Source organism: Ranitomeya imitator, chromosome 10, assembly GCF_032444005.1.
Source record: "Ranitomeya imitator isolate aRanImi1 chromosome 10, aRanImi1.pri, whole genome shotgun sequence".
Taxonomy (NCBI): domain Eukaryota; kingdom Metazoa; phylum Chordata; class Amphibia; order Anura; family Dendrobatidae; genus Ranitomeya; species Ranitomeya imitator.
The window spans coordinates 39,689,551-39,703,049 of NC_091291.1; the positions used below are offsets into that span (position 1 = coordinate 39,689,551).

Here is a 13,499-nt window from a genome sequence, read left to right on the forward strand (position 1 = left end):
AGCAGGACCATGCGCCATGCCACACAGCTAGGTCAATCAAGGTGTGGATGAAGGACCACCACATCAAAACCCTGCCATGGACAGCCCAATCTCCAGACCTGAACCCCATTGAAAACCTCTGGAATGTAATCAAGAGTTAGATGGATATTCACAAGCCATCAAACAAAGAAGAACTGCTTACATTTTTGCACCAGGAGTGGCATAAGGTCACCCAAAAGCAGTGTGAAAGACTGGTGGAAAGCATGCCAGGACGCAAGAAAGCTGTGATTAAAAATCATGGTTATTCCACAAAATATTGATTTCTGAACTCTTCTTGAGTTAAAACGTTAGTATTGTTGTTTCTAAATGATTATGACCTTTTTTGCAGCATTTGAGGTCAGCAATTCCTTTTTTCGTGTTTTTTTACCATTTCTCATTTTCAGAAAATAAATACAAAATGTATTAGTTGGAGCTTCGGAGACATGTTGTCAGCAGTTTATAGAATAAAAGAACAATTTACATTTTACTCAAAAATATACCTATAAAGAGAAAAATCAGACAAACTGAACATTTTGCAGTGGTCTCTTAATTTTTGCCAGAGTTGTATATTTAAAAGTGTCATGTCAGGCAGTGGTCTGCCCGATGTCATGGGCTAAATACTCAACCTGCGGGCCTGGTTTTGACATGTGTGTGTTTTAGATCATAAACCCAACCGTTGAGACTACAGCTCCCAGCATTTCCAGTTAAACACTTGTTTTAAAACTTTACTGGTCCGTCCCCGAGAGGCCTTGGTGGAAAGGTCTGGTGAAAATGTATCTTAAAAATATAAGGCTGTATATAACTAAGTAGTAATTGTATAAAAGTACTTTGCATGTGTTATGTTGCCATCATTCCCCCACAGGAGTGCCTGGACCATGCTGATCAGCGCTTACTGGCACGGGATTCATCCTGGGTATTACCTGAGTTTCCTGACCATACCCTTGTGCCTGGCATCGGAGGCCTCCATGGACGCCGGCCTGCGACGTCGCCTGTCTGATTCTGGCAAGCTGGTGTTCGACTGGATGCACTGGTTCCTTAAGATGAGAGCCTACGACTACATGTGCATGGGCTTCGTCCTGCTCACCTTCTCCGACACCGTCCGCTACTGGCGCTCCATTTATTTTGCTGTCCACGTGGTGGCTCTTTTCTTCCTCATCCTTGGCAAGCTGCTGGCCATGACAGCTCCTCGGGCTCCCCGGGACAGCAGAGGAGGAAAGGAAGAGATTGAAAAGGAGAAATAATTGATTGGCAGACCCTTGTCCGGTGTGTCTTGTGCCTGGATGTTCTTGCAAGCCATATAATATCTGTGCTTGTGCTAAACGGGATGAACAAGTCCTACGCTTGTTACCGGACTGTGAAAGAGGTTATTGACTGTACGTACTGGGAGTTGTGGTCCTTCGGTGAACGTCGCCGTCATCACCCCACCTTTATGCTTCATTGAAGGACCACTGAACGGTTATTACACTTCACCTCTATGATTTACGGGCTTTCTTTTTTTTTTTTTTACATTTTTGCCATATAAGTCATGATCAAACGCGCGTCTGTGTCTTAGGATTTTGGCCGTTTACGCATCATTTTCCATTTGTATCTAGGTCCCCCTACTGGTGGGACCAAGAATTCCTGGAAATACCAAATAAGTCGCCGTGGGCTTCTAGCCGCACATTTCACTTATAGGTACAGTTGCAAAATATATATATTTTTTTTTCATTAGGTATTTTTTTCAATTTAAAAAAATATATAATTTATTTTACATCTAGTGAATGGGGGGATATGAATAGTAACAATCGCAAAATGTTACTGTGGTTGGAAAAACACATGCGTCTGATAGGGTGTCTGTGGGGTAATGACACAGGTACCAGCCGCACTAGAGATCCCTTTTTAAGGCTCTGTTCACATCTGCCTCCAATGCTGCAGCATACATTGATACTCTTGCCAGCAGTATGATGGAACCAGCTAACCAATGCTTTAAAAGGGAAATATCACCAGGACAAGTGTCCAGTATTTGTTCTTATTTCCGCTGCTCCTCTTGAAAATGTATTTTCTTTTTTTTTTTTTTTAATCGGATCATATGGGTCCAGAGATACGGGCCTTTTTATTTAGAGCGACTTAATAGTCTTTACATGGGGGCGTGGTTCACATGATCCTCAGGGGCGTGTCTTAAGGTTGCTCTTGATAATAACTATAAGTCACGCCCCTTTGTAAAAATTTGCACCAAATAAAAAGGCCCATATCTCTGGAACCATATGGTCACTCTAAAAAAGGCAAACCAGAGCAGAAACTGACCCCTCTTGATCTGGTGACGGTATTTTGATTAATGCTCCAATTATCTTTTAATACTCGTGGAGTATACCTATTCCTCCTGCAGGCTGACCATATGTATGGGCAAATGATCAGTGACTGAGGCTTATTTGTGTCTTGCACCATTTGGCCCCTTTTAGCTCAGTGTTTCTTTTTTTTTTTTTTTCTCTCGGCTGGGCTAATGACTTTCCCTTGTACTGGCTGCTTCCTTAGATGTTGCTGCTGGAACCTATGTCACCTGTATAGAAGCAAAGTGCCCATTATATATGGTGCCCATTGGAAGGATTTGTTCTTTTGAGAGTTTGGTAGTTTTGTGTATGGTCTTGTCTGAATCGTCATGCCATGCCGAAAAGCGCTGCAGCCAATCAGTGAGCTCTGCGGCATGTGCTGTCAACTCTGGCAGAGCCGCAAAACTTAACAGTATCAGACAGTAAGAGCAGCGGCAGAGACTCGGAACTGGACCTGTGGAGGGTGAGCAAAGCACAGTTTCTTTAAAAACAAACTGCAAATTTGACAGATGAGTTTTCTTATACCGCAAAACTCTTTTAAAGGGGTTGTCTAGTTATAAAGATATAGTTAAATAACCTTGTTATTTAATTTAGGCCGGGTGCAGACAGACATGCGAACACAAAATTATCCAGAAAACTTCTACGAGTTTCATATAAACCAGCCCTGCTGAAAAATGATCCCTTATATACTTCACACAGGAAAAGTGCCTCAATCTTTAACTATAATCTCACAGGTGTGAACTGTGCACTCCCAGTGCTGCTTTCCTTCCGCAACAGGGGCCACCAAATCTGGCTGGGGTCTGGAGCTAACTGCAGCGATGCTGCGCTTACAAGCTCCTTGGGGAAGAGCTTGCACGCACTGCACATTTATAGCCGTCGCTGTCAGACTGCAATAGTGACCCGTCACAAATGCAACAAGCTGTAAACTACAACGGTCTGTGCACACGTTACTTATTTGGTGCATAAATGTCTGAATCACTTGGCAGGGAAAAAGTGTTAATTGCTGGCGTTTTTGGTGCAGATTTTCCCCCACTCATTAGAATTGATGAAATCTGGAGCAAAAACACTGAAAGAATTGACATTTTCCAGATTTAAATCTGCAAGCAAAAAGATAAGCAAAGTGTGCATGAGACTTCAGGAATTCATTCACTTTGCTGGAGTCGGGGAAAACTTTCAGGTTTTGTGACAAATTTGCACTGAAAGATGCAGCAAAGAACACAATGTCTGCACAGAGACTATATGGTAGGAGAGCGGTGGGAAATATTACAGCAAATTGTTGTTTGCTGATACAAGCACTATCCATTTATACATTCTATAATGGTTTGAAAAACTGTTTCCGCACACAAAACGACCTTAGGTAGTTTAAAAAAAAACAAAGTTTCTATAGTGTTCCTATTTTGCTTCTGCAAATTTGCCAATTTTTTGATTGTATTGGAGAGCTTTGCCGCACAAACAGGATGCCAAGCTGGTGGGATACTGTCCCGGGAGATCATTCTGCCAATCTCCAAGATCTTCCTTAAGGACCCACATTGCCAACATCTCATCAAATAAAGGAATTCATTATACAGATGGAGACGATGCGGTCAGGTTATAAAATGGGACCATTGCAAGGGAAAAATTGGGAGAACCTTGGTGAAAATATTATTTTGTGCCATTTTTGCCCACACATTATAAGGCAGTCTGAGTTTCCACTATTCTGTGTTTTATCTTTGGCCTGGACACAATGACTGGTATTGTTCTTCACCATTTGCCTCTTGGTTGTTCCTTTCCGTATTTCAGGTCATGCAGTGTTTGAGCTCTTTGTGCCATCGTATGTCTGTGTTTCGTTTTTGTTTGTTTTTTGCTGGAGAAAAACTCTATTTCCACTTTTATCTTGCTGGTTGAGTGGTGGCTCCTGCGTTCTGCCATCGGACATTATTCACAGAGAGGCTCTTGTCTTATAATAAAGATGCTTTCTATTTTACATTGCTTTGTTTTCTTCTTTGCCCTTGCATTCCCCTTTTATTGGGAGTAATTGCTAGAATTGGTCAAGATAAGGGTTAATGTGAGGTCTGGTCCACCCCCCCATAGATCTTATCAGGTGCAGTGATGACATAGACACCATACCATCTCTTGCAGGTGCCCTTGTATTATACAGCTGCTGTAATGACCAGGATCAGAGATGACTCCGATCCAAGCCGTCTACTCCTACATGACATGGTCAATGCTGAACGCAGCTTCTAGTTGGTAAGACAGAAGGAGAGGCTTCATCTGTCAACCAATCTGCTATGGTGGGAGGTTAGAAGTCCAAGTTCCATACTAAGCCTAAAATAACAAAAGATTTTAGAACACACACAAAAAAAGGGGGTGAACTCAATTTTTTTTAATAACCTTCCATGCAGGACAAAATAATGAAAGTTTGCAAATCACTTTATTAGGGGACTTGTCTTCATCCCTGTATTAAAAAAGAATGTGGAATGATCCGTGCAAAATCGTCGAGACATGTTCAATATCACTGTTCAACACAAAAAAAATCATCAGCAAAGGTAGTATGTCTGTTTTATGGCGTTCGGATTCCAAAATATGCTTAGTTTTGCTCTCACATTAAGTTTCTGAGATAGACGTATTTTTATTACGTTATTTCTGCATTTTCTATGTGTGTGGTTTTTACTATGTTATTCCCATTTCTTGTCTTAATTGTGAATTTTCTTACAAGGACAACAACAGTAAGGCCATGTTCACACAGTGCGTTTTTTACTGCGGAACCGCAGCGGTTTTGCCGCTGCGGTTCCGCAGCTGTTTTCCATGCAGGGTACATAACAATGTAACCCTATGGAAAACAGTCACTGCTGTGCACATGATCCGTAATTTCGTTTAAAAAGCCGCGCAGAATAGCTGCGGCAAAAAAGGAGCATGTCACTTCTTTTTCCTGAACCGCAGCGGTTCTGCACCCATAGACCTCCATTGTGAGGTCAAAATCGCAGTAAAACCCGCAGATCAAAAATATATCTGCGGGTTTTACTGCGATTTGATGTGCAGAACCGCTGCAGCAGGAAGTGCGGGGGAGCGGGCGGAAGTGCGTGGGCGGAGTGTGGCTGCCCCCCCGTGCTCCGATCCCGCCCCCCCGTGCTCCGATGCCCCCCCCCCCAGTGCTCCGATGCCCCCCCCCCCGTGCCCTAATCTCCCCCCCTTATACTTACCCGGTGTCCGTCCGGCTGTCTTCTCCCTGGGCGCCGCCATCTTGCAAAATGGCGGGCGCATGCGCAGTGCGCCCGCCGAATCTGCCGGCCGGCAGATTCGCTCCAAAGTGCATTTTGATCACTGAGATATAACCTATCTCAGTGATCAAAATAAAAAAATAGTAAATGACACCCCCCCCACTTTGTCACCCCCATTGGTAGGGACAATAAAAAAATTAAGAATTTTTTTTTTTTTTTTTCACTAAGGTTAGAATAGGGGTAGGGTTAGGGTATTTTCAGCCATTTTAGCCCTAAAAAGCTTCCTAGGAAACACACAGTCTCTGCATAGAAAACTGCATAAAAAAAGGATAAAAAAACGCATCAAAAAAGGACAAAAAAAGGACCAAAAAAAGGACCTGCGTTTTCTGCCAAGAGCTGCAGTTTTTTAAAAAAACTGTCCTGAAAAAAAAAGGATGGAAATCCTGAACGTGTGAACATACCCTAAAGGTTTTAGTGAGTTTTATGGGAAGGAGTATTGACAGTGCACTCAACCAGTGACTGCTTCTCGGAAAGTCACATGTTATGGGGAGGCGCTAACGTATGAGGCGGTAAGATTTGAGTCAGTCAGAAAAGGATGGTGATTGCAGCAAGGACTGGTATGTGAGACTCTGACAGGAGACCGGCCTCTACAGGGATCTGAGCACTGCCACAGGGAGATAGAAGGGAAGGCAGCGGAGAGCCACCATTGTGAGAGGAATTTCACTGCATTTGTCTGACAGGAAACCGGCCTCTACAGGGATCTGAGCCCTGCCACAGGGAGATAGAAGGGAAGGCAGCGGACAGCCACCATTGTGAGAGGAATTTCACTGCATTTGTCTGACAGGAGACCGGCCTCTACAGGGATCTGAGCCCTGCCACAGGGAGATAGAAGGGAAGGCAGCGGACAGCCGCCATTGTGAGAGGAATTTCACTGCATTTGTCTGACAGGAGACCGGCCTCTACAGGGATCTGAGTCCTGCCACAGGGAGATAGAAGGGAAGGCAGCGGACAGCCGCCATTGTGAGAGGAATTTCACTGCATTTGTCTGACAGGAGACCGGCCTCTACAGGGATCTGAGTCCTGCCACAGGGAGATAGAAGGGAAGGCAGCGGACAGCCGCCATTGTGGGAGGATTTTCACTGCATTTCTGGGAGGGCAAGTCGCTTCAAGGGAAGAAAACAGCTCAGCCACTGAGGTGTAACTGAGTGAGGGTCTCCACAGAGATAACATGAAAGCAGCCAATACCACACTGAGAAACTGCCTGTCTGCCAATGGTCATCTGTAAGGAATAGGCTGATCCGTTTACCTCACAACTGTATGTAGTTATCTACCAGATCACCTCCAGTAAAATCAGGTCTAAATACAAGCTGCCTCTGTCATCTCTGGTGAAATATCTATAGTCGGTAGGTCGGCTCATCGCATTTGTTTTTTTTTTTTGTTAGTCACCACCATTGAACGGAACTTGCACTACTGTTTGATCTGCTTTAAAGGAGTTGACTGCCCGACAGTGTATCAGTCATCCGAACAGATTCTGCTGTGTGTGGTTCTTTTACACGCTTACCTGCCTAGGCCTCTAAACAAATGCACTATCAGGATGCAGTGGACCCATGTGGTTAAGATGGAGACTACACAGGTGCAGCATAACCGATGAGGCAGCCACTCTCGACCTGCCAAACTAATGGAGGGGGTGGCTGCTTGGCACATTGCTGCACATAAAAGACCATTAGTTTGGTAGGTTGAGAGTGGCTGCCTCATCGGTTATGCTGCACCTGTGTAGTCTCCATCTTAACCACATGGGTCCACTGCATCCTGATAGTGCATTTGTTTAGAGGCCTAGGCAGGTAAGCATGTCTGCCTCGTTTTGCTGTTTTTTCTAATTTTTGGAGGATCTCTGAATCCTCTTCTTGTGCTTTTGCTGTTTAGAATTAGGATCGTAAGCGTGGGGACCCTTGACGCGGGTTACGAGCTTGCGTATTTTGGCCAAAGTATAAACTAATACCTCACAAAAAAAAATTTATATATTTTTTTGTGTGTTTTTTGCACTTTTTTTCGGGGTGCAGTTGGGCCCATTTTTGTCTTGTAAACTGTGGTGTCTGTTCACGTGGGGTGCATTTGGATAGCGCTGGGCAGGCCCACCTGATCTAATAGAAGGGTGTCACTACCAGGCCTGCCTGGATGCTGTGCATCTCCATTGTGTGAACAGCGCCACATACAAGTCTTTTATGTGCAGCAATGTGCCAAGCAGCCACCCCCTCCATTAGTTTGGTAGGTTGAGAGTGGCTGCCTCATCGCTTATGCTGCACCTGTGTAGTCTCCATCTTAACCACATGGGTCCACTGCATCCTGATAGTGCATTTGTTTAGAGGCTTAGGCAGGTAAGCATGTCTGCCTCGTTTTGCTGTTTTTTCTAATTTTTGAAGGATCTCTGAATCCTCTTCTTGTGCTCTTGCTGTTTAGAATGTGGTTCTTTTACACCAAAAGGCCAAGTACGTTGAATCACTCATGATATTAACAAGATGTACCAGATGTACTTTATGTCCACTTGGTGATCAAGACAAACGATGGGCCCCTCGTGATATGCTCAAGTTGTCCAAATGGTCTTCATAACTGGTTTAATATGAGGAAAGTGGCTATCCCATTTGCTGGTCCCATGATTTGGAGAGAACCCAAAAATCATAGTGATGACTGCTACTTTTGTTTTGTCAAACTGAAGGACTTTTCTTTAACCCCTTAGCGACCGCCGATACACCTTTTAACGGTGGCCGCTAAGGGTACTTAAACCACAGCGCCGTTAGTTAACGGCGCTGTGGAAAAAGTAAATGGCGCCCCCCAGAGTCGGATTTTCTCTGGGGTCTCGGCTGCCGGGGGTAGCCGAGACCCCAGAGAACATGATTCGGGGTTTTTTTTAACCCACCCCGCATTTGCGATCGCCGGTAATTAACCGTTTACCGGCGATCGAAAAAAAAAAAAAAACGCGATCTCTTTTTAATTTCTCTGTCCTCCGATGTGATCGCACATCGGAGGACAGAGAAAAGGGGTCCCAGATAGCCCCCCGATACTCACCTATCTCCCCCGGTGCTCCTCGTGTCTCCCGGTGGGCGCCGCCATCTTCAAAATGGCGGGCGCATGCGCAGTGCGCCCGCCGGCCGGCCCTGCGAGGATCTTTGGGGTCTCGGCTGCCGGGGGTAGCCGAGACCCCAAAGAGCATGATCGGGGTTTTAGCGACCCCTGTTTTGCGATCGCCGGTAATTAACTGTTTACCGGCGACCGCAAAAAAAAAAAAAAAAGTCAAAGTGTAATTCTCTGTCCTCTGATGTGATCGCACATCAGAGGACAGAGAAATAGGGGGATTCGGGGACCCTAGCATACTCGCCTGTGTCCCTGGGTCCTCCTGCTGCTCCTCCTGGCCGCCGGCAAAAGAAAATGGCGGGCGCATGCGCAGTGCGCCCGCCATCTGTCTCCATCTGCCGGCCGGCAGGAGAAGAGCAGTTGGGGCTAAAATTAGGGGTAGGGTTAGGTGTAGGGTTGGGGTTAGGGGTAGGGTTAGGCTTAGGGTTGGGGCTAAATTTAGAGTTAGGGTTGGCGCTAAATTTAGGGTTAGGCTTCCTTCACACTTACGTCGGTACGGGGCCGTCGCAATGCATCGGCCCGACATACCGACGCACGTTGTGAAAATTGTGCACAACGTGAGCAGCGGATGAAGTTTTTCAACGCATCCGCTGCCCAATCTATGTCCTGGGGAGGAGGGGGCGGAGTTACGGCCACGCATGCGCGGTCAGAAATGGCGGATGCGACGTACAAAAAAACGTTACATTAAAATGTTACTGTAAAAATGTGAATGGCTTCTTTGAAGAACTGAATCAAGAGTATTTTGTTGCAGATTGGCAATTGTTTCTCATCCCAGAGAAGTTTGAAAGCAGTGTTGTTTCACAATGGAAATATGAAACCATCAATCCCTATTGCTCACTCATGTCATCTAAATGAAAGTTATGAAAACCTGTCAGTTTTTGATGCTATACAATATAAGCATCATCAATGGAATATCTGTGGAGATTCGAAAGTGATTGTTGTGCTAATGGGAATGCAAAGAGGTTTCACAAAATATTGTTGCTTCTTTTGTTTATGGGACTGTAGAAATACAGTAGAGCATTATGATCATCGTGATTGGGGACAGAGAAACATCTATGCTTCAGGTACAGACAATATTCAGCATAATCCTTTAGTTGCTCCAACAAAAATCTTTCTTCCTCCACTATTAATAAAGTTGGGAATAAAGTTGGGATTGATTTTAAAAACTTTGTGAAAGCCATGGCAAAGACAAATTCACAAGGGTTCACAAGTACTTTTCACAGAAATTCTCCAGCATTTCACCAGCAAAACTGAAGGGAGGGGTATTTGTTGGTCCTCAGATCAGAGAGCTTAAGAGAGATGATGTGTCTGAAGGAACTCTAAATGATAAGGAATTGAGATCTTGGAAAAAGGAATTGAGATCTTGGAAAAGCTTGAAGAGAATCTGTGAAAACTTCTTAAAATATTTCCAGAATATGTCGAAGGTGTCCAGGAACTGGTAAATGCATACCAGTGTCTTGGATGTCGCATGTCTCTGAAAATGCACTTTTTGCATTAACATTTAGATTTATTCCCTCAAAATTTGGGGGATGTAAGCGATGAACAAGGCGAGCGGTTTCACCAGGACATTAAAGTAATGGAACACCACTACTAGGGTTTTTGGAATTACTCAATGATGGCAGATTACTGTTTGATGTTATATAGGGACAACACAGAAAAATCGTATCAACGACAGTCTAATGTCAAGCACTTCTAATTTTTGCTTATATTTTGCATGTGAGATTATTTTGGTTCAATAAAAACTTTTATAAGGTGAAGCATTTTTTTTCTGATATGTAGATTACTGGTTTAATGTAGCCAGTATATTTCCTATACATAATAATAATAATAATAATGCTCCATGGAAAATATGTGCTACAGAAAAACTATATACATTTTTTAAATCGGGACAAAAAAATTATTCAGAAAAGAACAAAGCCACCTGTGATGATTACAAAAAATATTTTTTTGCAGGCCTGTGTATTGATCAGTGTCGGATGCAACTCGGCATTGAAAGTTTATGGTCCTGTAAAAAAAAAAAAAAAAGCGGACAGTACTCAGATATCCGTTTTTCACTGACTGGCAGGAGATGGTGAAGAATAAAAACTTTTACTGTATATACTCGAGCAGAAGCCGAGAATTTCAGCCCATTTTTTTAGGCTGAAATTGCCCCCCTCGGCTTATACTCGAGTCATTCCCTGGGGTCGGCAGGGGAGGCGGAGCGGCACCTAACAATACTCACCTGCTCCTGGTGCGGTCCCTGCAGGTCCCTGCTTCTCCGGGCGCCGTCAGCTTCTTCATGTATTAGTACCGCTCATTACAGTAATGAATATGCGGCCCCACCCCACATAGGGGTGGAACCGCATATTCATTACTGTAATGAGCGGTACCATGTGACCGCTCAAAACAGGAAGCTGCCAGCGCCCGGAGAAGCAGGGACCGCACCAGGAGCAGGTGAGTGTAACGGGGGCATATTCACCTGTCCCACATTCCACCGTCGGCGGTGCTCCGACTTCCGCGTCCTCTGCAGTGACGCTCAGGTCAGAGCGCGCGATGACGCGACTAGTGTGCGCGCCGCCCTCTGCCTGAACAGTCAGTGCAGAGGATGGGGAAGAAACAGCGGCGCTTGGCGGTGGAACGTGGGACAGGTGAATATAGAAAGTGCTGGGGGCCTGAGCGACAAGAGGTGAGTGTGATTTTTTTTTTTTTTTTTTTTTTATCGCAGCAACAGCATATGGGGCAAATATCTCTATGGTGCATCTTATGGGGCCATGTGCAGCATTATATGGGATAAATATCTCTATGGAGCATCTTATGGGGCCATAATCAGCATTTGTACAGCATTATATGGAGTAAATGTCTGTATGGAGCATCTTATGGGGCCATAATCAGCATTTGTGCAGCATTATATGGGGCAAATGTCCCTATGGTGCATCTTATGGGGCCATAATCAACATTTGTGCAGCATTATATGGGGCATATTTTAATATGGAGCATCTTATGGGGCCCATCATAAACTGTATGGAGCATTATATGGGGCGTATTTTGTATGGAGCATTATATGGGGCCCATCATGAACTGTATGGAGCATTATATGGGGCTCCTGATTCAATATGGATATTCAAAAACATTTAACCTACTGATGTCTCAATTAATTTTACTTTCATTGGTATCTATTTTTATTTTTGACATTTACCGATAGCTGCTGCATTTTCCACCCTAGGCTTATACTTGAGTCATTAAGTTTTCCCAGTTTTTTGTGGCGAAATTAGGGGTCTCGGCTTATACTTGAGTATATACGGTATTTCATATTAGTGAAAACCTGAGTAAATTCTGACCAAAAGGAGCTCTTAGTGAGACACTGGTGCTGAGCTGACCCACCATTGCCATCATCTGCACTCCAAATGAAGACATTACGATATCTGTGCAGCAAAATGCAAATGGACTGGGAGAAAAGCTGGGGTCTACACTGTGTGCAGAATTATTAGGCAAGTTGTATTTTGATCACATGATACTGCTAACCGCTACCCAGGCCGAGTGTGCTCCATTAATAACAACCCTTTGTTTCCTATTCCTGATCCAGCTCTCAACTCACTTACACATATTTTCCCCTATCCCCATTATTCTCATTTTATGTATCAACTTTTGCGTGGCACCGTATTAAAAGCTTTTGAAAAGTCCATATACACTGCATCCACTGGGTTCCCTTGGTCCAGTCCAAAAATTTCCAAGATGATGAAATCCCTTATGTTTCTCCACACTGTCCTGTGTCTGGCTCGGCTCTGGCAAGACAATCGGCTGCAGCAGGAGCCTCCCCTCTTCAGAAATGAATGGGGTGGCACAGTGATGGGCTGCAGCACTGTCTACGTGACATCATCACAAAGACCGCGGCAGTGAAGAGAGGCAGCGCTGGACTCAGGAAGGGCAAGGAAAGCTCATCTTGGCTTTTTTTAATACATAAATATGGGTTAAAAGGAAGCTGAAATGGGAACCACTTTATGACTTATCCACACAATATGATGATTGTTAAAGATTTTCCTCCACTGATCACAGCAATGGATGACCATATATGCCTCTATTAATGCATCCCATTATTTTATTTGCCTTTATAGCAGCTGCCTGACACTGGCCACTAAATGTGAGTTTGTCATCCACCCATACACCCAGGTCTTTTTCATTGACGGTTTTGCCCAGTGTTTTACAATTAAGCACATAATTATACATCTTATTTGCTCTACCCAAGTGCAAGACCTTACATTTATCCCCATTAAAGCTCATTTCCCATTTATCAGCCCAATCTTCTAGTTTACATAAATCCTCCTGTAATATAAAATTGTCCTCTGTATTGATTATCCTGCAGAGTTTAGTATCATCTGCAAATATTGAAATTCTGCTCTGTATGCCCCCTACAATGTCATTAATATATATGTTTAAAAAAAGAGGGCCCAATACTGACCCCTGTGGTACCCCACTGCTAACCGCTACCCAGTCCGAGTGTGCTCCATTAATAACCACCCTTTGTTTCCTATCCCTGAGCCAGCTCTTAACCCACTTACACATATTTTCCCCTATCCCCATTATTCTCATTTTATGTATCAACCTTTTGTGTGGCACCGTATCAAAAGCTTTTGAAAAGTCCATATACACTACGTCCACTGGGTTCCCTATAGTCCAGTCCAGAACTTACCTCTTCATAGAAATTGATGAGATTAGTCTGACAGGAACGGTCCCTAGTAAACCCATGTTGATATTTGGTCATGAGGTTATTCTTCAGATACTCCAGTATAGCATCCCTTAGAATGCCCTCCAGGATTTTACCCACAGTAGAGGTTAAGCTTACTGGCCTATAATTTCCGAGTTCAGTTTTTGT

The 13,499-nt window shown here is 44.1% G+C and overlaps 1 protein-coding gene across 1 annotated transcript in view; it reads left to right on the forward strand.

Moving 5' to 3' along the window:
• The window catches only part of MBOAT7 (membrane bound O-acyltransferase domain containing 7), a 35,551-nt gene extending 31,264 nt beyond the window's left edge, over window positions 1–4,287 (forward strand). The window contains exon 8 of the mRNA XM_069742197.1: window positions 881–4,287. Coding sequence (XP_069598298.1) covers window positions 881–1,259 — 379 coding nt within the window. The 3' untranslated portion in view covers window positions 1,260–4,287. The remainder of the gene's footprint in view (window positions 1–880) is intronic.
• Window positions 4,288–13,499: the final 9,212 nt, after the last annotated feature.